Genomic DNA, 24453 nt, shown 5'->3' with positions numbered 1-24453 from the left:
GGCAGAAGGGGCAGATTTGGGTGGCTAACAGCTGCAGCATCACTCATTCAGCACTTCCTTTCATACTTTAATTTCACAGCAGTCCTCTAGGAGTTATTTTATTATCCTCATGGCTCTAAGACATGGCGTCTCAGCTTTGGCACTATTGACATCTTGGGACCGATCATTCTCTTTTTGTCAGGGGCTCTTCCGTGCATTGTGGGGTGTTTAGCAGGATCCCTGACATCTATCTACTCACCAGACGCCAGTAGCAACCCCTCCTCCCAAGCTGTGACAACAAAGATGCCTTCAGACATTGCCAAATGTCACGTGGGGGGTGAAATCACCCTGGTTGAGAACTATGATTCTAGAACGAGCTTTAGAACACCGTAGAGCTCTAGGACACTCAAGAATACTCTGCAGAGGTGAACTCATTCTCCTAAATTCTCTCAGAAATCTTCATGCTCATGGTCACTGTTGGCTCCCAGTTCCTTTTCTTCTCTTACTTGCAACTCCTACTTACAGCTCATCCCTTCACTTTGCTTCTACCCTTCATTTCCATAAAAGCCCCTCATCAAGGCATAGGTGTGTGGCTCTATTGAAGATCTGGGGATATGAGGGAGCATTATGTCATAATATGAATATGAAGAAAATAAATGTGAGTATTAGACTTCTGAGTTCTCAGAAAAACTCTTGGCCATTTCTGCCAACTCACTGTCAAATTTCCCTCTATGTTACTTAATCTTCTTTATCTCTCTCTCCAATGCCCACTTCCAATAACTCGGGGAGAATATTCCTTCCACTTTATTACATGGAACATCTCTATCCCTGAGCTTACAACGAAAGACTCACTTATGAATTCTGCTAAATAAGAATCTTCCAAGTCTTACTCTTTCTCTCTTTACTAATAGGCTCTTCTAGATCAGTGGTTCCCAAACTTTTTGGTCTCCTGTGTTTTTTTAAAAATTATTAGTAACTCCAAAGAACTTTTTTTTTAAATATATGGGTTCTATCCAGTGATGTGTGGGTAAATGTTTAATAGCAGTCTCTCTGAGGGGAAAAGCCCTGATGTGTAGGATTTTCCAATTTCTGTGGTATAAATACTGCCACGATGGCTTATTTTAAGCTACCAATGGTGTTAATAATTGGCTCACAAAGTTTCTGGAAATTCAACCATTGGCTCTCATGAGCTGGCTCCAGTACTTCACTGATTATATCTACCAATATTTACTTTATTAGAATTTTAAAAATTTAATTCATGGTAAGTAATAATCAACACATTTTAGTGAAAAATAACTATTTTCAAAGACAAAAGGAATTATTAAGAGTGGCTTTGTTTTAATCTTTGCACATCTCTTAGTGACTGGAGTAATTCACTGAAAACAATTGGATTCTTGTCTTTTTCTGCATCCATTCTGTTGCCATATGCTGTTTTGGTTGAAGCATATGAAGCAAAACTGGCCTCACACAGATATGCAGTTGGAAAAGGGAGGAGTATTGTAATAGCATTTTCCGATAACTGTGGATATTCTTTGATACTATACCAGAACTCAACAAGTGGTGGTTTCTTAAAGGCTGATGGCAATGTGAAATCTAAAACTATATCAATGTCTTTTTTTTGATACTCCTTTGTGCTAAAATCCATTGAATTATCTTGCGCTTCAGTGGATCTTTTACACATGCATGAGTTTTTTACTCCATCAAACCTAAAAATAATCTCAAAGACCCCTACAAATCCTTGGACCATACTTTGAGAAACCTCATGTTAGTGGAAGGAAGTAGAATAAAGATTCATTTCCCCATTAGTATAAATTCCCCCATTCCCCTAAGAATTTTATCTTAGAAGAAAGAAGTGGCTATGGTTGGTTTGGATTTCAATTAACATCTTTTTTTTCCCCTCTGGGGATACTTTGTTAAACAGGAAAACCCTTCATGTATGTCAATGCTACAGACCTGGATGATCCCACCACTCCCAATGGTCAGCTTATTTATGAAATTGTCATTCAGCTTCCCAAGATCAACAACATCATGTACTTTCAGATCAACAACAAAACGGGGGCGATTTCACTTACCCTAGAAGGTAAGTCAAGTGATGCGCTCGTGAGACTGTCTGAGTCAGAAAAAGGGACCTAGATCTGTGTTACCTTTGGAGATGTTTCTTTTTCTCTCCTACTTCCCACAGGATCTCGGGCACTGGATCCCAGTAAGAATCCTAACTACAATCTGGTGGTCTCAGTAAAGGACATGGGAGGCCAGAATGAGAATTCTTTCAGTGACAGCACATCTGTGGATATTATGGTGAAGGAGAATATTTGGAAAGCACCAAAACCTGTGGAGATCGTAGAAAACTCAACTGATCCTCACCCCATCAAAATCACTCAGGTAGTGCCCAAGGAGTGTCTTGAGACTAGTAGATAAATGGCCTCGCTTTGTGGAGGCCCACTCTCATGATCTTCACTGATACATTTATTTGGTACATTTGTTCATAGCATAATTATAAAACAAACTAAGTAGATAAAGTCTCTGGCCCCAAGTCTCTGGAGTTTATTAGTTTATTATCATGGGTAAACGCTGGACTTTACCAGCTTGGATTCAGATACACACACACACACACACACACACACAAGCTTTAAAAGAGAACTTCGCTCACCCTCAGCTTCCAAGTAGATACCACTAATGTCTGTTTACTGTCAGTAGTATGGGATTTGGCTGCACTGGAGTGGGTTGTATATGGTGCACAAATCATGTGTATATACATGATTTGAATAGGAACTGTAAATATTTTTGAAAGGCTTCTTCTTATTCTTGTGAGAAAGTCTTTATCCAGTAGACTCATCCCATCATAGCCTGAGGGACAGACATTGGACTGGCTAAGAGTAGGAGTCAAGTAGGCAACCTGTACCCTTGGAGACCACCCTCCTGCAACTCCATCTTCTATATGTGCCTCTCCTCTTCATTCACATGTCCCCCTCTTCCCCTCCCCATGGCTGGAGCTCTTACCCTGGGTCCCCTCCTACCTTAGATCCTGGAAATCTGCTCTTGTCTCCACCCAGATCTTTTCTTTTCTGGAATATCAGGAGCTCCTTGACATGAAAGCTGTGGATTAATGAAAGAGCACTGGATTTAGAAGCAGATAACCAAAACCTTGTGCCTGCTCCATTATTTTAATGATCGATCATGAATAAGCTGTTTAACTCTTCTGAGCCCCAACTTCTCATCAATAAAATGGGGATAACAACACCTCTCTGGTTGTTGTGGAGATTAACTCAGAGGTAGTATCTGTGAAAGGGGATAAAAGGTATTAATGTTATGAGTCTCAGTTTGTAGTTCCCCTAAGGTTTTTCTGCACAGGTGTTGTTAAGGGGCACTGGAATGGCCCATCCCATCATATCTATTGTCTATCTTAAAAGGATATTTAATTGTTGAAATGTTGAATTAATGAACCTCACCTTCAGGGTGAGAAAAGGAATGAAAGCAAGAGGTAGTTTGCTTTACCAGCTAAGAAAATGTGTCAGGACTCACAGCCATGAGAATTTCAGACTTAGGTCTTTACTAAAGTCTTATTTATTATTTAGGTTATCTCCATAAGGACTTACAAATGCCAAAAAGAACAAACATACTTATTTGCTCTCAAGGTTGTTGAAGTAGAGAAATTCTAGAGTGCTACACATGATACCCAGGCCTGGGGGAAAGTGCTTTGGGTGTCTTGAAACCCAAGAAGAAGAATCGAGGGGGACAGCTCAAGAGAAAACAAGTCAGACTGAATTTTTAGGACACAGGAGTGCTCCCTGAGAACCAAGAACACCGTCTTTGGCTTGGACAAGAGGGTGGTGCTTAAATAACTAACCAGGGATGAGGGAGGCTCCTTGATACCCTTCCCGAGCTGGTCTAAGAGAATAGTTCAGTCTGGAAATTTCAGATAGCCATAGGAGCTTGGGCAAGTCACTTAAACATTGTGCCCTAGTTTCCTCATTCATAAAATGGGTATAACAATTGTCTCCACCGCTCTACCTCATTGGGCTCTTTGAGAATTTAATGAGATAATACTTAAAAGTGTTTAGAATTGCATCTGGCATATGGCAAACCCCCAGTAGATGTTATTATTAGTATTAGAATATCAGAGAGGCCGGGCTCTCTCTCTAGCAAGTGGACTGATCTTACTACTGAGTTTATTTATTTTTTGCCAAGTTGTTTACAAACAATACTAGGAGTTGGCAATTATTCTTATCTCTTTAAGACTAAATATTCAGGGGAGGAACGTGTTTTACTTTTGAACTATCTGTCTTACTTAAATCATGGCATGGAGATGAGGTTAGAGTGTCTCCTATTGCTCTTATCATCTTCACTGGGGAGTTATAGAAACTTGTCATACCTCTTGGCTTTGTTCTCAGATAGTACCAGCTGTAAAGTACATTTTGTTCCTTAAATTGATGTTGCACGGATAGTAGGAAGACTCCATGGTCAGACTTCCAAAAGAACAACCCACAGCCTCTTTAGAGGGTTCACAAAAGTTGTTTTAGAGAAGAAAAATACCCCTGTGTGCTTTTTTTGAGCGCTATAACTTGGTTAAAAAAAAGAAGGAAAAAAGACTTATTTTTGGTTGAATATGAAGTAGTTATAGAAAACCACAGACATACAAACGAGATTGTCAGAAATTTCAGATTGAGAACGAGAAAAGTGTTTATTCCTTTCCAGTTCTCTTGGTCTTGATATATCTCTCCTGACAACTCACTGTGGCCCTTACAGGTGCAGTGGAATGAGCCAGGTGCACAATACTTCTTAGTTGACAAGGAGAAGCTGCCAAGATTCCCATTTTCAATTGACCAGGAAGGAGGTATTTATGTGACTCAGCCCTTGGACCGAGAAGAAAAGGATTCGGTGAGTAAATCTGGGAAGAGTTTCACGGGCAACAAAGACAGAGTCCTGTGCCTATGGACAACTCAGGGCAGAATTGATTTTACTTAAAAACAACAACAAAAACCCCAAACTGGTCCTGAACCCCAGTACATGTTTGCTTTCAAAGACAAGAGAGCACCCCACAGATCTGACCCATTTCATTTTTTCTTGTTTCCCAGTTCAAAGTAAATTGAAAATAAAGGGGTAAATTAAATAGCTGTTTTCTTTGCCTTTTAATGGGATGATGGAGGAGTCCTGTCTTAACACTGATCTTCCTGTTGTAGTATGTTTTTTATGCTGTGGCAAAGGATGAGGTTGGACAAGTGCTTTCATTCCCACTGGAAATTCATGTGAAAGTTAAAGACATTAATGATAACCCACCTACATGTCCATCTGCAGTGACCGTATTTGAGGTCCAGGAGAATGAAAATATAGGTAAGAAATGGGAGCTGTTCAAAGCCATGTGATTGTCCTCCATATGTTACGTCCGCAATCCCTTTCTCCTCTCCACCAGGTAAAAGATGGGCAGGTAAGTGTGATTGGGGATCATCTGTGCATGTCTGGCACAGGAGAGAGATTTGAACGCACTTTGGGAATCACACAGATACAGTATTTCGGCTCAAATAATATCTGGGTAGCGTTCTTAAATTGGAGCTTTTTTTTTTTTTTTAATTCTTATGTTAATCCCCATACATTACATCATTAGTTCTAGATGAAGTGTTCCATGATTCATTGTTTGTGCATAACACCCAGTGCTCCATGCAGAATGTGCCCTCCTCAATACCCACCACCAGGCTAACCCATCCTCCCACCCCCCTCCCCTCTAGAACCCTCAGTTTGTTTTTCGGAGTCCATCGTCTCTCATGGTTCGTCTACCCCTCCGATTTCCCCCGCTTCATTCTTCCTCTCCTGCTATCTTCTTCTTCTTCTTTTTTTTCTTAACATATATTGCATTATTTTTTTCAGAGGTACAGATCTGAGATTCAACAGTCTTGCACAATTAAATTGGAGCTTTTATAACTACTACCACCACTGCTACCACGATTACTCCCACTACTATTACTGTTACTACTACTACTACTATTACTTCTACACCCTTTCCACTACCCCTGGCACTGTAACCACTTATGCCCATATCCTGAATACATATATAAGGTTATCTCATTTGCAAGGTTTTCCCATAGATTCTTATTTGCCTTCTAACAACCTCAGTAACAGATAAAATCTCATGAAATTTGCTAAATAATTTAGATGAATAATTACATCCAATGTCAGATACCTTGCAGTAAGTAAGCACCAAAAATGGAAGTTGACTTTTGACCCTTGATCCTCCCTCTCTAGGCGTCAAATAATAGTTCAGGAAGCTGGTAGATGAAGTTCGAGTCCTACCTCTTTTTGTCCTTGCAAGTCTTCTTGACCTGCTGTGTTGCCTTTTACTGTGTCGAATGGTGGCTTTAGTTTTGTACAGGGGACCTCTACTACGAGGACATTAGGATTTCTGGGAGTTTTGTGACTTCCCTGGATTTGGGACAACTCTTGTCTATTACCCTGTGCTGATGAGCCCGTTGATTGAACAGGCTGGTATTTCTTGACATGTGTTTGTCTGTTGTTTTGTGCAAGTTCCAGAGGCTTACAAGGTTAGCAGTCTCTTATGACTGCCACTCTTCGGGCTCTGTTGTCCTTGTGAGCAGATCCTCTCTCCCATGCCTTGTGGAGACTCTCATCATTTTCTTTGATCGCTCTACTCTTCTTGCTACACATTTTTGACACAGTGGGTGCTGTTCTGGCAGCATGATGGGCCCTGCTCCTGTGGCTTGTTTGCTCAATGTGCATGTTTTATTTGTTTTGTTTTGTTTTTGTTTTTTTTTCTTGCTGTCAGGAGTCCTATATAGGTGGCCTGTGGTCAGTGTGTTTTGTTTAGGGCCTGTCTTTTTCATTTATTCTAATGTTTCTGCAGCAGGAAGGGGTACATGACAGCGTGAAGGATTTTAATTAATTACAAGGAAGAATCTTCTAACAGTGATGTTGTGTAACAATGGAATGAGTGACAATAGCCAAGAAATACTTGTGGCATCACCCTTTTTGAAAACCTCCCAGATTTCTGGTCTGTGATACTGAATGAAGGCAGAAGACCTTTGAAGAACTTTCCAGATGATCCCTCAAGTCTCTTTTATAGGGCCTAACATTTTGGTGTATTCATTATCTATTGCTGCATAACAAACAGTCCCCAGACTTTGCAGCTTCAAACAAACATTTATTATATCACGGTTTCTGTGAGTCAGGAATCAGAGTGCAGCTCTGATGCATACCTTTGATTCAGAGGGAAAGTTTGGTGGGGGGGGGGCGGGCAGGAAGACCTTGAAAAATGGTGAGCAAGATGAAAGGCAGTATTTTTTATAATGTAATCTCTGAAGTGGCATCCGTCACTTTCACCATATTCCATTGATTAGAAGTGAGTCACTAGGCTCAGCCCACACTCAGAAGGAGGGTGTTACACCTCCAATATGGGGGATCACTGGGAACCATTTTAGAAGCTGCCTACCTTTGTGAAGAGGATAGTACTAGTTTTCTGAGACTGGTGAGGAAGTCATTGTTGGTAGAATAAATTGTTCAGGGGCCCAGGGAGCTATTTGCCTCTGTAAAGGTGAGAATTTATTTTGCGACAATGTCTCACAAAGTGTCGAATAGTAGACTTAATGGACCAGGAATTCTTATAAATCAACAGAGATTGAGTCTGTTCTTTATATTTAGCCTAAAAGAGGTACAAAACCATGTCCCTGCCCTTTGGGGGCCTTACTGTCTAGCTCAATAAAATACTAAATTATTCCTTAGTGTGTTGATAGTCTCCTCTTTGGTGTCTTTGATTAGCTAGAATCTTGTGGGACTCACGTCCCCAAGTTTTAGCAGTGCCAATATTAATTCTGAAATCCCACTTGTTACCAAATCCTATGTGTTCATACAGGAAGTTTAGCTTTTCGTAAAAGCCCCACCTCCTTAAAGTATTTCTGAGTACCCCAAGAGCTGCTGTAAATACCTCTGAATCAGTTTGGGCTGCACTCGTTCCTGGCCTTTGTTCTTCAGAGACCTGGCCCTCCTTTTCCTTCTGGCGCGTCCAAAAAGTTCTCTGCTCCCACCAAAGAGGCATCCTCTGCTGGAATTTCCCTGGTCACTGATGTCAACAGTCCTTATGGTGCCTCTGACAGCTGGAATTTTCCTGTGAGGTGGGAGAAGAACAGTGTCCTCTGTGTTACACTTAACTTGCTGAGAGGAGAGGTCCAAAGCAGGGCTTCTCCGACCCCAGAGGATCACAGGATTCAGTAAGATACTCTTTCATCCCAACACACAGACACTTAAGGGCAGATGCATGCCACAAAGGTGACTTGGTTGTAGTGGATTCAGCAAAAGCAGCTGCTACTCTCTTGGGTAAATATTCGCCTGTGCCCTGTTGGTCATGATGCCCCCTCCCAGCCCACGGGACACGTCTACATGTGTCTAGCTCCATGACAGACATAACATAAAAACTTCCCTACCTCCCCCCTCAAAAAAAAAAAAAAAAAGAAAGAAAAGAAAAGAAAAGACAACACCTCCAAATTTCCATGTAAGTCAGCGAATGCAAATTGATTGGGGAAGGGGTGAAACCTAACTCCACAACTGGGATGTATTCAAGTTTTAGCCCCATGGTGGGATTCTTGCTGCCTATTGGAAACCCACGATTCTCATTTCACAGAGCAAGATGATCCAGAACCTATTACAACTCACCCAGAACTGGAGGGAGCAGTGAGTCATAGCCTCTGCCTGCTGGAACTCCCCAGACCGAAACACTCACAGGAATAAAATACATAGGGCCATAACCCGCAGCAAGGCGGGGGATGTGTGCCTGTTCTTTGCCCTGTGTTATCTGCGGGGTGGGGTCAGTCTCTGCAGTTGTTGCATGAAGTTGCTTAGAAGCAAGCCACAGTTGGCTTTTCCTTGTCGAGTTACACCATTTGTCTTGTCTATCAGTGTCCAAGGGTGGCTGTAACACATTACCACAAACTTGGCTTCAAACAACAGAAATGTATTCTCTCACAGTTCCGGAGGCCAGAAGTCTAAAATCAAGATGCCAGCTAGGAGAGAATTCTTCCCAGCCTCTTCTAGCTTCTGGTGGCTCCTGGCATTCCTCGCTGCTTATGGCGTAACTCCAGTCTCTGCCTCCTCCTTCACATGGCCACCCCCTCTGTGTGTGTCTTGTGTCATCTGATCTTCTAATAAGAACACCAATCACTAGATTTTGGCCTACCCTAAGTCCAGGATGATTTCATCTCAAGATCCTTAACTAATTACATCTGCAGAGGCTTTATTTCCAAATAAGGTCATATTTGAGGTTCCAGGTGGACATGAATTTTTGTAGGATGCTATTTGTTATTGGCTGAATTCTGTCCCCCCTAAAATGCATATGGTGAAATCCTAACCCTCAGTACCTCAAAGGGGGACTATTATTTAGAGCTAGGGTCTGTGAAAAGGTAGTTAAGGTAAAATACTGTCATTAGTGCGGGTCTTAATCCAATATGACTAATGTCCTTCTAAGAAGAGAAAATTTGGACTCAAACACGTCTGGAGGAATGACCAGGTGAAGACACATGAAGACAGTCATCTAGATGCCAAGGAGAGAAGTCTCAGAAGAAACCAACCCTGCCAACCCCTTAATCTTAGACCTTTAGCCTTCAAAAACTGTGAGAAAATAAATTTCTGTTGTTAAATCTGCCCAATCTGTGGTGCTTTGTTATGCTGGCCCTATCAGACTAATAATATACTGCTCAACACACTACATTATGGAAAGAGTTAGAAGAACCAAATAAATGTAAGAACTGTAGTCTGCTACTCAAAGTGATTTACAGTACTTTCTAGGGATGTGCTTATCCAGTGAACCCATTTTGAATACAGTAGATTAAATAGAATCTGTAATGGATGGATTCCTTTTATTCTTTCTCCACAGGGAGCAATATAGGGACTTTCACTGCCCACGACGATGATGAAGAAAACACTGCCAACAGTGTTTTAATATACAGAATTGTGGATCAAATCCCCACGTTTCCCAAGGAAGGACTTTTCCTGGTCCAAACCTACTCAGGAGTGTTCCAGTTAGCTGAGCGGTCCTTGAAGAAGCAAGACACTCCTCAGTATAACCTGACTGTGGAGGTGGCTGACAAAGGTTGGTATCACGTTCACTGTCAAAAGGAAAATCCCTGTTTTCCTTCTAGTTGTGCTTTGTTAGGCTGCTCTGATGCCTGGGTGTATTACAGGATGCCATCCGAGAGCTCTTGCTTCCTGCGTAAGACACACATGGAGCACAGAGGCAGTTGGTCCAACGCGGTAGAGGCCAGAGTTACAGCTCAGGCAACATTATTGTATTAGTTCCGGTCCTCTGAGAAGCAGATGCCAAAAGGGGATTAAATGTATAAGGATTTTATTAGGGGAAAGGCCCATGAGAAAAAAATGGGGGGGGGGGATGTCCGGAGAAGGTTGGGGGAGCCATCAGACCACAGTACAAGCCTAACCCTGAGTGAAGGAAGGCTGGTGGGAGTACCATAGACCGCAGAGAGTCAAAAAAAAGTTGGCCAAGGCCCCTGGGAAGTCCAAAATTGTCCACCGAATGAGTCTGTGATCTCCTAGAACATGGCTGTCTTGGCCTGCCTGCCTTGCCTAGTCACTGGCTAGGGGCAGCCCATGGGAAGCAAGTCCTCCATGCAAACGTGCTGCTGGATGTCAGAGCACAGCAGGGAGCCATCATCAATTAAGTTCCCTGTTGTTGGAGGTCGGCAAGGCCTATTCTCATGGCCACTGAGATCATGACCCAGAACATTAATCGTATTTTCCAATTCTCCCTTTTGGACTCCAAGGACTCTTACTGTATGAAAGAGTCTAAGGACTCTATTGTATGAAAGTGGAGGAGAAATGCATCTTTGGGGAAGGTCTGTCTTCTATCACCCCTCACTTGGCCATGAGACGTCAGGAGACATTGTTCCTGACTCCTATATAATTTCAAAGCAAGTCGTTCTTAATCTTTGTTGGCTCACAAGACCCTTTGAAGATCTGATGAAAACTGTGCGTTCTCTAACAAATGCATGCATTTTTGGACGATTGTGCACAGACACACAAAAACACATGTATTCAGAGCCAGATTGATTTTGGGGGCACACACACACTCCTAGGTTAACAATCTTTCTCTGAGTTAATGAGCACCCAATCTCAGATGACCAAATAGTTCAGTAATCATTGTGCTAGGAGTCACAGATTATATAGGTATGGAGAAGAAAAGAGCATCATTTCACACCACTCCTCACATTTCCCCCTTTGTACAGATGTTGACATACCGAAGAGAATTAGGGTTTAACAGGCCCCCAATACAGGCTTTTTGGAAGTTAGTAATTTGGCAAATAGTGAGGGCCTACTATATATGTCCAGAATTATGTTAAGAGGTACAACAGAAGTGAGTATAATAAATCATCCCTGCCTATGGTGAATTAACAATTTCACACCATTAACCATCCATTCTTTCAGCAAACAGTTACTGAGCACTTACCTTGCATGAGACACCATTCAAGGTATTGAAGATACACAGGTGAATAAGACCCAGGGTCTGTCCTCAAGGAGCATTCATGATAAAGGAGATGGACATGTGAATGAATAAATTACAAGAAACATGTACAAGGTAACCCATGAAGGATATGAGTGACTTAGTGGAGGGAGAGAGCAGGTCAGGCTTTCTGGAAGAGGTGTCATTGAGCTGAGTTTTGAAGGATGAATATGACAAGTTACGAAATAGTGCAGAGCTTATGGAGGAGAAGAAATTCCATCTACAAATGCAGGGAGACCTGAAGTAATATGAGGCTATAAGAGCATAAGGTGGAAATCAGATTACAAATTGTCTATGTTCGTGAGTACATCTATAGAGAACAGGGACCAGATAACAAAATAGATTTATACATAAACATATATGCATGCAGATGGAATTAAACATTAAATTGTGCACTAATATAGCCTAGAGACTAGGCTTAATTAACATAGTTTTACATAAAATTGGAGAGGGCTCGCTACCCAGGAGGCCACACTACTGGCCCAAGTGAGGTTTGTGCAGAGCTGGGAGCCAGCGAGTTCAGGTCCTGGCAAACCACCCCCCCTCTACCCCCGACCCATTGTTAACCATTCTTGTTGTCCTCAAATGTTCTGGAGACTGACCCCAGCTTTTATCAGCATCCATTATTATAATTCAATTGTTATTAGATCACAAGCCTGGCCTCATGTCCAGTGCATTGGACACCATCTCTGGAGTTAGACTGCCTGAGTGTATCTGTCGGGATCCTAGCAGGAAACAAGGAATAACCAAGAAGAGTTTAAAGAAGAGATTATTTGAAAAGGTTGTGGGCAGGGTTAAGGGAAACCAACTGGAGGCACGAAGTGCAATGGACAGCCTCCCTCCACGGAGGTGTGAAGGGGCGATTGAAGGGAACATTCCACGAAGGAACAAGCCCTCTACTTTTGCCTACAGAAGAGGCTGCTGGGGGGAACTATCCCCCGACCTCTCTCCTCCTGCCCCTCCTCCCATCCCCTGGCAGCAGCCAGGGTGCCCGGATGCAGTCTCTGAGGTCAGCTTCCCAGGACACGGAGCGGGGTGGAAGGGTGGAGAGCAGACAGAGAAGGCAAAGGGAGCACAAGGATTTGAATTCTGGCTTGACCACTAGTTAGTTGTGTGACCTCAGTCTGGTTACCTAACTTCTCTATCCTGTGACTTCCTCATTCATGAACTAAATGAGGACGATCATAGTATCTACGTCATGAAACTTGTATGACAATGAAATGAGTAATGCTGGTAAAGCACTTCATGCAGGGCCTGGTACACAGAGAGTGCTGACAGTTTGTATTATGACAAGAACCCCAGTTCTGTTATTATCTACATTTCATAGATTAACTAACTGAGACGCAGAGACCTGGAGGGACACACATCTGATAAGCTCTCCCACATCTGATAAGGGACAGAGTCAGAATTCAACAGTGGGACTCCCGAGCCCTGAGTCTTAGCTATTATACAACACAGTACATCATGGTTTAGAGCCATGGTGACCCCAACAGAGAACCTGTCATGTTGTTTCTCATTCTGGATATATCCCTGGCACCCCATCCCCACCTGTATTCCACGCTCATCTTGGACCTTGCTTGAACCTGCTCTCTCGGACTAGATCTTTGAATTGTCAAACCCACCCCTCAAAGCCTGTGTCATTTTCCCAGGGTTCCATGAGCTACTTCTGAACCCCTCTTGCCTCCCACAGTCTGGGTAGCCAGGCCTCTTGAAGGGGGCTAACTGTACTGCTTCTTCCCTCATTTGGAGGAATAGGCACCCAACCTTCCCACCATGGAGGACAGAGGAGATGCAAGATGGTTAGTGCCGGAAGTGCTCAGAGAAGGAAAGATAGCTGGCTGGGTGACTCAGGGAAGGCCTTCTGGAAAGATAGTTTTGCTCTAGGTTTTGAAGGTTACATAAGTTTCACTAGTTAGAAAAGAGAGGTTGCTTCACAGGAAAAAAAAAAAAACAAACCAAACAACCAGTCTTGATGAGGAACGAGTCTTACCTGGGAAGGAGCGGTTGGAGGACAGTGGGACAGCCAGGGAAGCTTCTCCCAGAGCTTTCTCCAGCCTCCTTTTGCTGACCTTCTTGTGGGTGCAGGTGGGGAGCAGAGGATCCTGTCCCCACAAACACTGCATGTCAGTAGCAGGGTTGTGGCTGTGACTGTCACTTCCCTTGCCAATGTGTTTCTTGCAGATTTCTGGTTTTAACACATGATGTTTAATGAATATTTTTGTGATTTGACTTTGATTTTCAGATTTCAAAACCCTCTGTCATGTGCAGGTCCATGTTATTGATATCAATGACCAGATCCCCATCTTCGAAAAATCAGATGTGAGTAGTTTTCACCTGTTGTTTTATCTTTGCTGTGTTCGTATTACTTGACCCTTACTTCTGGGATAAAGACACAGCGGGTAGTTAGGAAAAATTCCAGACTTTAAAGGTAACTTTCTAGTCAGTACACTGGTAACAAACCCAGACACCATTTTCATTGGAAATCTTCAGGGAACAACGGCATTCACTGTTAGAGTATCTGGGAACATCTGTTTATAAACTCCTCCCAATGGCTCATTTCTTCCAAGGGCTTGCTTAAAAGCTGCAATGACAAGCTTTGTCAAACTGAAAGGATTTGAATGGCTACTTGCATTTTGTCCTTATATATTTTGTGACAGTGAATGGATTACCACTAGGTCTCAAACAAGCATTTTTAGTCAAAAACTTAATATTTGGAATACTGGTGATTTAAACTCTGTTTGCAATAACTGGGTAAGAGAAAGAGAAAGGGAAAACTGACCTCTCGGTTAAGCCAAAGAAGAACGTGCTTAAGACAGTTGCAAGAATTAGGAAAATTGGGCAGAAAGAGCAGGGGAAAAAAGATCAGTTGAGAGAACATCAAGAAAAACGTTCACTTATTTTGATATGGGCTTTAAACTTGGGGGTGGCTTTACCACTGCTTCCCTTAAAAGGGAGATCTCTATTCTGGAGCAGAGAGAAGTCCATTTGACTAGATTGTTCTGTCATGTTTGAAGTCACTTATGGGATAGCCCAGAGCCCTGTGATGATGATCATAAATCAAAATAGGGACGAAGCTGTGACAAAGGGAATTGATTTATGAGAGGGTTTGGGGCGGCAAGAGGTGTGTCTGAACCTAAGGGGTAGCAGGCGCTGGGGCCCCACAGGCATGAGATAAAGAGCCCATTCCTTCTCAGTCTCCAGGAGCCTTTCCTTGGGTTGTGGTTTTCTTGTGTTCCATCTAGACAGTGGTTTTACATTGAGGGTAAGAAGATCCTGCTTTGGGAGTTGGAAATGCAAACTGTACCTGAGAGAGAGCAAGTGGGCGTCTGTCATTGCCCCAGGCCTCCCCTGGGCCCTGCCTGTTACCATCTTTAAGATCATGACGCCAATAGGGATGACCTGGGAGATTTTCAGCAGAGAGGTGGGGGTTGGTCCGGGCCAGTGAGCAAGAACACAAGCTTTGGAGTTGGACAAGCATGGGCCTGAGTCCCAATTCTGTGACTTACCAGCTGTGAGCTCCTGGGTGCGGTTTACCTCTCCAATCCTTTGCTTTTCTGCCAAACGGAAATGACAGTATAGCTACTTGATAGGGTGCTTTGTTGCTTATCTTTCCTGAGTCCTTATCATGTGCCAGGCATTGAGGGGGTTTACATGCTTTATCTCTCTCAATCCCCGCAGCAAACAAGACATAGGTTGTGTTGCTATTATTTCTGTAAGACAGATGATGAAACTGAGACTTGAGGAAATGAAGTGACTTACTTCAGGTCACCCGGCTACTAAGTGGCAAGCTGAGGATTCATCCCCAGGCTGTTTGACTCCAAAGTTCAACCTCTTAACCTCTCTTCCTTGGTGGATTACAGATTAACTAAAATAATATATGTAAAATGCCTGCCATAATTTAGGTACTCAACACATAGTAGCTATTTATTTATATCATTACTAGTATAATAACTGCAGTTAATAAACATATTGGATGTGAGAAGGGGAATCTGTTTTAGAATCCTACCAGTAGCTCCCCGAGACATGTTTCTTGGTGCAATGGATATCAGTCTACGAGGATGACTGATGTCAAAATCAACGGCCACATATTTATTGGTAGGAAAACATGCTTGGTAAGTATTGATGCAAACTATGATTTGTGTTCATTGTGAATCCAAAGAGACAGATTTGCCCTTTGGAGATTATGCTTGATGACAACGGACATTCTCATTTCCTTCCCCTGTTTTTTTCTTAGTATGGAAGCCTAACCCTTGCTGAAGACACAGTCGTTGGGTCCACCATCTTAACCATCCAGGCCACAGATGCTGATGAGCCATTCACTGGGAGTTCTAAAATCCTGTATCGTATTACACAGGGAGATAGTGACAGACGACTGGGGGTTGACACAGATCCCCAAACCAATGCTGGATATGTCATAATTAAAAGGGTAAAGAGCCTCTTTAATGGATTTTTTTTCTTTTTTATAAATCAAGTTTCTTATGACAGTGCAAGGATCGATAAGCAGAGATAGTGGATTAGCCGTTACCTTTCAGGTGTGGTGAGGGACTCCTAGAGCACCCATTCATTCTCATCCTCCTGAAAGACAGAAGGCCAGGATTCTAGTTCTGGGTCTGTTGCTGAGCAAGTAACCTTTGTGGAGGGAGGTAGGGTTGCCATATAAAATATGTAAAATATAGGATAAATGATTTTTTAGAAAAAGTATGTCCCATGCAATATTTGGGACATACTTCTAGTAAAAGAACTGTTTGTTGTTTACCTAAAGTTCAAATTTAACTAGGTGTTCTATATTTTTATTTGTTAAATCTTGGGAGCGTGGAGGTTTTGCTGAGGGCTTTACCTCTCCTTTTGCAAATGTGGGCTATTAGACTGGATGAGCCCTATGAGCCCTTAAGGCTGTAGACCCTCCAATGTGTCAGCCATAGATCTCTTTTCAAGGTTTAATAGACTTATCCTTTCATCCTATCCTTCCTGCCAATCCCCTACTTTCATCTTTTCTGATATTGCTAAACTCACTGGCTCTCACGTTATCTTACCTTCTGTAAGGACTAGGAAGTCTAGAGCCAAAGTCTTGATTACTATAGTCCCTGCTTCTTTGTGCAGGATCTTTCTAGCCCTCCCTCAGTCTTCTCCCACCGCCTACCGTATACACCTAAATCTTGACCTTTTTCTCCATGGCTGCCTCATCTATGCTTTACAGCATGTAAATGGTTTACCAGATGACTCTATAGGAAGCATCACTCAATGTCATCTGATATATTCGGATTTATAAGGGGTCAGAATTACAGCAATAGTGGGTCCGTAGGCATGGTTGGGTGTTGGTGCTTTATGGTGTGGTGTGCTAGAGGCTGCAAAAAAGGCTCAGGAGGAAAGTTTTAGACCAGAATCAAGGAAAGCTGAAGAGGAAGATGAAGTGGAATAATTTCACAGAGGATGGATAGAGGCACGGGGATAAAAGTGCTAGTGCCAACGCGAGCCTGGGGGCAGAGTTTCGGGATTCTGATCCTATTATTACCATACACTTCACCTCCAACAAAGGGCCTCATGGGGCTCCGGCAGTGAAGTTTGTGTGAGGACCAACTGAAACCATTAGGATCCTGTGTCAGTCTGACATTTGGAAAAGGACTAGGGACGACTCCCCCCACCCTGTTCATGGCTGTCTACATGGAGAAGAAGAATTGCAGAAGGATCAGATAAAGGAAAGGGCAGTTTTCAGAGTTGGCAGTGGGTGGTCCAAGCAGCAGGCTGGATCCTTTCCCAGCAGGAGGGGGCAGACAGCTCCCAGTTTCTCCCAGGACCAGAGCTCTCTAGACATCTAAGAGAAGATAGAGGCCTGCCCATCTCGGTACGAACGATTCCCACATGTCAACATTTTCTCGTGGTGGCTTGTTGGGAGCCAACTTAAGTTAATTGGACCATTTGTGGCTAATGGGCACCTTTAGGGAGATGTTGGTGACCCCGAATGATTAGTGGTGGGTGCGAGCTGTGAGTAGTCTTCCACACAACCTTGACATGAGGAGGTATGTTACAATCCAGCAGGCTTCTGACCAAAATCCTTGTCATATCCTTTTTGTTTTGTGGTTGTATTCCTAGTGTCTGGAATGCTGCCTGGCACATAGGAGAGTTTGATCAGTATTGGTTGGCTGAATAAATAATTGAATTCTGTCCTATACACAGTTATTAACAGACAAGCACAAAAACAGTCATCCAACTTGTGCTTTAGGCCTGTGAAATCCTAGCTCTCTGTCCTTCGGGCACTGTGATAATAGTATTCTAGTGAAAGGATTTGTCTGACTGTCCAAAGAAAAGGGATCTGAGACAGAGACAGAACAGAACTGGAGCTCTAGAACTCTGAAGGGTATAGGCTGCTGGACTAGCCAGATGCTCACACTCTCGTTCATGTGATGACTGAGAGATTATAGTATATTTTAAACCAAACCGCATGTCTTGGATACCACTTGGAAGGATACCACCTTCCTCTCTTTGTAAGATCACTCTGCCAATTAACAAACCTTCCAGTGCTGCTTGAGCTAGTCGCTCAAGGCCTGCAGTAGCTGCCTCTGGAGCGGGCATCTCTGATTAAGATCTCTTCAACGCTCAGCAACAACTGACCCTAAGGTGTGGATTCTTGATTAGGATACCCCAAATGTTAACCAGCCGCCCTTAGGATGTCTGTATTCACTATGACAGATGCATGTATTTATACTGTTTTCAGTGTTTTAAATAAATTAGACTCTATAATGTGGTTACTTGTGTATGACTTAGGCTTCTAATTCCCTACACAATTAAGCTGCTAGGGGTCTACCACTGCTTTTGAACCTTTGTGTTAATAATTTTTTAATGTTTAAAACTAGTTTAAAAAAAAACACATAGGGGCGCCTGGGTGGCTCAGTCAGTAAGCATCTGCCTTCGGCTCAGGTCATGATCTCAGGGTCCTGGGATCGAGCCCCGCATCGGGCTCCCTGCTCGGCGGGAAGCCTGCTTCTCCCTCTCCCACTCCCCCTGCTTGTGTTCCCTCTCTCACTGTGTCTCTCCCTGTCAAATAAATAAATAAAATCTTTAAAAAAAACCACATAACATGGAATCTATCCTCTTACATTTTATAGTGTACCTTCTCTATATGCCCCTGTTGTAGAGCATCTCTAGATCTCTTTTGCTTGCAAGAATGAAACTCTATGTTCCTTGAACAGCAGCTCCCCTTTTCCCCCACCCTCCAGCTCCTGGTGACCACCATTCTGCTTTTTCATTTCTGTAAGTTTGACTCTTCCAGGTAGCTCAAAGACATGAAGGCAAACATAATTTGTCCTTCTGTGACTGGCTTCGCTTAATGTTCTCAAGTTTCTTCCATGCTGTAGCATATGGCAGGATTTTCTTCTCTTTTGAAAAGGCTGTATAATTTTCCATAGTGTGTATATACCACATTTTCCTTATCCATTCATTTGTCAGTTGACATTTTGGTTGTGTTCACCTCTTGGCTACCGGGATTAATGCTGCATGATCATGGGAGAGCAAATATTCTGTTTTCAGTTCTTTGGGGCAAATAGTCAGGAGTGGATTGCTGGATATAGTTGTTCTAGTTTTCAGTTTTTTGAGGAACCTCCAGGCTGTTTTCCACAGCAGCCCTAGCATTTGACATTCCCACAAACAGTGCATGAGGGTTCCAGTTTCTCCACATCCTCGCCAGCACTTCTTTCTTAAGTTTGATAATGGCCATCCTAACAGGTGTGGTTTTGATTTGCATTTCCTTGATGAGTAGTGATGTTGAGCATCTTTTAATATACCTGTTGGCTAGTTGTATGTCTTCTTTGGAGAAATGTCTACTTAAGTCCTTTGCCTAGTCATTTCTAGGTAAAAATCAGGTCATTTTGGGTTTTTTATGCCAGCAATTTGCAGGAGTTTCTTCTTAATACGATGCATATCACCTCTCATCAGATACCTGGTTTGTAAAATAATCTCTCCCATTCTGTAGGTTGCCTTTTCAAGCCGATGCTGATTTCCCTTGCTCTCCCGAAGCTTTTCAGTTTGATGTAGCCCCACTGGTGTAGTTTTGCTTTTACAGCCTGTGCTTTGGGTGTCCTATCCAGAAACTAAGCTTCTTAGTCACCTTTCTATCAGGAACTGTTCACCTGAATTACAGATATGCTAATTGTGGGCAGATTTGGCCTAGGAAGCCCTATTGCCCGACTGTAGTCCACTTCACTTTACGGAGCATGTCTGCATCCCTTCTCCTTAGTGCTCCACCCTGACCTCAGCCAAGGCACAGCTAAGCTCCACTGTGCAGATGAGGTTCAGGTCTCCCAGCCGTGGCAGAGCTGGGAACTTGACCCCAGAAACCAGAAACCAGAAACCATTAGGGAGATGGTTTCTGTTGAGGCCTTGTGTTGCCACCTACTAGCCCTGCGACCTTGACCATAGGGGGTCAGCTCTCAAAGCCTCAGGTCTCTCATCTGTAAAAATAGGCAAAATGGTGGCACCTTCTTGAAAAGGATGCCGGAGAATTAAACGGGAAAATACATATATAGCTCTTAGCCCAGCACCCGGCACAGAGTAAACTTAATAAATGTCCAGCATTATTTTAATTCTGATTAATTCGAGCTAATTTAGCATCTCTCGTTTCTGACACTACATGTGTGCGTTTCCACACCAAGCAATTCTTTGACACCGGCCTGAAGGCCTACAATTTAACTCAATTCTGGGACTATCTACCTGGAGATAGCACAGACTCCACAGGGTAAGGGCTCAGTCCCACGAGACTGCCCCTTCTTCGGAAGCCAGTTGCAAATCGCGGATTGTCATCTGTGCTTTGGAGCGACTGGCTGTAAGTTGGCTCTGTGACTCCCTCCTTGGGTCCCACCACTTGCTAAAATAGCTCACAGAACTCAGAGAAACATGGACATTGACTAGTTTATTGTATCATGGATATGATAAAGGACATAGGGGGACAGCCGATGAAAAGATCCATAGGGCAAGGTCTGGAAAGTTTCCCCAGTGCTGGAGCTTCTTCCTACTCTTGAGTTGGGGTGCCCCATTCTCCCAGAACATGGGATATGTTCACCAACCTGGAAGCTCTCTGAACTTGTGGGATTTTTATGGAGGCTTCATCGTATAGACAGGGTTGATCATTAACTCAATCTCTAGCTTTCTCTCCCTTTCCTGGGAGGTGCAGGTGGGGCCAGAAGTGCTTGATCTTTCTGGTGAGCAGCCTCCATCCCGAAGCAACCCAGGAGCCCATCAAGAATGGCTTCATTAGAACAAAAGGTATTCCTCTCACCCAGGAAATTCCAAGGGATTTAGGAGCTCAGTGTCAGGAACCAGGGGCAGAGAACAATATATATTTTTTCTATTACTTCACATTCCAACGTGATGTTGAGGATTAAACAAGTTTTGGAAATGCTGTCCTCCTCAATGTTTACTGCTGCCCAAAGCTCTGGCCAGTCATGCGGTAGAACACAATAGTCTTGGGGCCAAGCGGGTATCAGGAGCGGCAAGTCTATTCCTTTGAGTCCTGCCTGGCTTATTGACAATTCCCCTATGGGATCCCCTTTTTGAAATTTGGGGTTTTGTTTCAGCTTTAATTTCTTTAAATGCAAACGTTGTCACTTCTCTATCATGGCTGGTCATTTTGAATTCTCAGTCCTTGACCTGTTTTTAACTAGCTTAAGTGTCATTTGGAAAAGTAACGCACGCACTTTTCCTCATCAGTGATCACTGGTGACAATGTTACATATCCCCAGTCTGCACTCCTCTCTCTCAGCACTTCTATCTCTGCCTCCAGGCTGAATCTAAATCACTGGGTTTGATTTAACTCAAGCAGTTGTCTGAAGAGGAAAGGTGGCCTGAGCATGTTTTGTGAGCTCATTTGATGACTGTATCTCATCAGATGGGACCCACAACCATCCCAGGAGGCCATGATAGGTCTCTTGACTTGGCTTTGCAGGCACATCCCCGTGTTATGAACGACGATACACAGGGTTTGATAAGGCTTCTCCTTGATTAAGTTCTGCTGATGATCATTTGCTAATTTAGCATCTTTCATTTCTGATTTTTTCCCTGGAAGATCTGGCTCAGTGTTTTTCCTGGTGTGAAAGTTAAGCACTCCGATCAATGGCAGGCTGCTTCTTTCTCCTTTGTTCTTCCATTCAGTATGTGTTTAAGGAGCACTGACGCCCTCTCCTAACTGGTCTCCCAGTCGAGGGTGGGTACCCCTCACGTGGCTGCTCCCAGAGTTATTTTCCAAAAAAAAAAAAAATCTGACCACATCAGTTCTTGTGCCTTGTGCCTCCCTTTGCTCCTCAAGGATGACGTTCCAGCTCCTTAGCTGGATGCACAGTCTTCTCTGTCTCAGCGTCACGCATTCTATCTTGATGATACAGGCTGCTTCCCATTTGCAGACGTAGTGTCTCATTTCTTTATCGCCCACCTCTGGGGGCCTCAGTGATGGGAGGGGAAAGCCAGGGAGGCCCCTGAAGATCTGTTTGGTGTGAGGATGGGATGCACCTCTTCTGTCTGAGCACCCAGAGAGTGGAGCTGCCTGCCTGAGCCTGGGCTTGGCTGGACCAGCAAGGAGCAGAGAGTGCTTCCTTTGTCCACAGTGCAGGCTTGCTCTGGGGGCTGCTGTCTTTCTGTTCCAACTACCAGGCTTTCTCGGTTTGATGCCCTTGCCTTCATTCCCCGAGATGAAGAGTGGGTCTCTGGGAGTCAAAAGCTCCAGCTTGCATCCCACCCCCAGGTAGGGAGACCTATCAGACCACTTGGTGGTGATCAAAATGTCATCATGGGGCCATGGCCTGCAGACAGTGGGTGCTTATCTCTGTGAGCAACCTCTTTTTTACATCTCATCTGGCTTACAAAATTTTATATCCTTTATATTATATCCTGTCCATTGCTTCTTATTTTCTATCTCAAATGGCCTTGAATCTTCACACATAATTCTTTCTCTTCCATATGAACAACCTTTCTATCATACTTTCTATTTGAACTAGAAATTGGGTTGTGATGTTGTGTGTGTTTGTGTGTGCATGGAGGAGAGGGGTTTCTGGAGAGTGGGAATTTTCTCCAGAATGTCTTTTCCACTGGAGCCCTCAAGGGCCCATGAAGACCGAGTCTTCCTCATCTTTCTATTTCTTGACTGATACACGATGGATACTGTGTGCCAAGGAAGAGGGGAGAAGCAAAGATCAGTATAACACAGAGAGCTTATGCTTAGTGAGGATCTAAAGTAGATAACCAAACAATTAGAGTCTTGAGTCAGAAACTGAGAGATTACAGAGGACATGGAGCTTGTCCATTTGGAGATAGCAGATGGGGACTGGATGTAGAGAGGACAGCATTGAGCCAACTCCTGCCTGAGGGGGAGAACTTTTTCAGATGTTAGGGAAGGGCAGGCCAAGCTAATGCAATCATGTGTCAAATCCTCCGCGAGTTTTTCTGTTCGTGAATGGATATTACCATTTTTGTTCAACCGATGAGAAACTGATATAAACTAAAGTTAAAAGACTGACAGCTCACCAAGAGATCCTGGGTCTTATAGGCCTGGGAGAGTGAATCAAATAATGTAGTTTCCATAATCCATAATCCATAAAGTACCTTTTGGGCTTCGCTTTGGTTCCTTTGTTTTTGAGGTCCTTGGTACCATTGAGACCGTGACTGTATACTCACTTGTGCGCATAATATAAATATTTAGGTTTTGGTTTCTAGGGCTTCACGGATTCCCAGAAGCCTTTTAATCCCAGATGAGAAGCCCAACTAGGCCTTTTGGACTAGGAATTTTTTCCCCTCAGAGAATCATGGACTCAATGTCTTGAGAGAGACCTTAAAAGTCACATAAAACCAGTTGCTGAAATGCTACGGAAGTCCTTTCTATGCTGGCCTGTCACACGTTGTTTAAGCCTGTTCTTGAAAGGTACCAGAGTTGGGAATTTACTGTTTTTGGAAGCCACTCCTTCTGTCTTGGGTAGCCCTGCTGGATTCTTCCTCATACTACACTCAAGTTGGTTTCTTGATTCTTGATTCCTGGCTCTGTCCAGCATAGTCTGTCACAAGAGCAGACCCTCTATCTTTCGATTTTCTCTGCTAACCTCTCCTACCTTTTATGCAGGTAAGTTCTTTATTTTGGGGTTTGGATTCGGAGGTCCCTGGGAAATCATTCTCTATACAATGTGGATGTCTGTATATAAGCCTTTCCCTAGCTGTCTTCTGAGAATTTTCTTGAGAGAACTAGTAAGTTTCTGCTCAGTGAATGAAGTATCCCAGGGTTACATAAATTTAAGGGACGCTGCATTGATTTCCTCTTCTAGGAGAGTCATAATGCATCTAGCACATCGAAAGCTCTGATAAGTCCTGCAGCAAAGACTTTGGCTCTGTTATCATTCTGACAAGTAGGTTTTTGCTGATACCAAATTGGGAACTGCTGCTCTGTAAGAAAGTATTTATTTATTTATAGAGAAAGAGAGAGAGTGTATGGGGGAAGGGGCAAAGGGAGAGGGAGTGAATATTAAGCAGGCTCCACACCCAACGTGGGGCTCGATCTCACGACCCTGAGATCAAGACCTGAGCTGAAATCAAGAGTTGGACGCTTAACTGACTGAGCCACCCAAGTGCCCCTGTAAGAACGTTTTTAAAGGACCATTGGGAATGAAGCTTTTAAGGGAGCCAATCATCCCCCAAATTAATTTTTCCTCTTTTTTCTCCCCCTACACAGCCTCTTGATTTTGAAACAACAGCCATTCACGATATTGTGTTCCAAGCGGAAAATCATGAGCCTTTGGTGTCTGGTGTAAATTACAACACCAGCTCTTCTGCCACGTTCAGACTTATTGTGACAGATGTGAATGAAGTACCAGAATTTTCCGAGCGCGTATACCAAGCAAAAGTCAGTGAAGATGTGGCTATAGGCACTAAAGTGGGCAATGTGACTGCCAGGGATCCGGAAAATCTGGATATAAGGTAGAGGAGAGCAGTGTTGG

The 24453-nt window shown here is 43.4% G+C and overlaps 1 protein-coding gene across 1 annotated transcript in view; it reads left to right on the top strand.

Moving 5' to 3' along the window:
• The window catches only part of CDH17 (cadherin 17), a 72525-nt gene that overhangs the window by 32770 nt on the left and 15302 nt on the right, over positions 1 to 24453 (top strand). Inside the window, exons 6-13 of the mRNA XM_035011533.1 lie at positions 1901 to 2059; positions 2162 to 2361; positions 4726 to 4857; positions 5160 to 5310; positions 9851 to 10066; positions 13734 to 13810; positions 15726 to 15917; positions 24189 to 24433. Coding sequence (XP_034867424.1) covers positions 1901 to 2059; positions 2162 to 2361; positions 4726 to 4857; positions 5160 to 5310; positions 9851 to 10066; positions 13734 to 13810; positions 15726 to 15917; positions 24189 to 24433 — 1372 coding nt within the window. The remainder of the gene's footprint in view (positions 1 to 1900; positions 2060 to 2161; positions 2362 to 4725; positions 4858 to 5159; positions 5311 to 9850; positions 10067 to 13733; positions 13811 to 15725; positions 15918 to 24188; positions 24434 to 24453) is intronic.

Source organism: Mirounga leonina, unplaced genomic scaffold (assembly GCF_011800145.1).
Source record: "Mirounga leonina isolate KUSES-001 unplaced genomic scaffold, KU_Mleo_1.0 Mir_165, whole genome shotgun sequence".
Lineage (NCBI taxonomy): Eukaryota > Metazoa > Chordata > Mammalia > Carnivora > Phocidae > Mirounga > Mirounga leonina.
The sequence above is the reverse complement of the archived record's forward strand: the minus strand, read 5'-3'. Positions and strand labels throughout refer to the sequence as shown.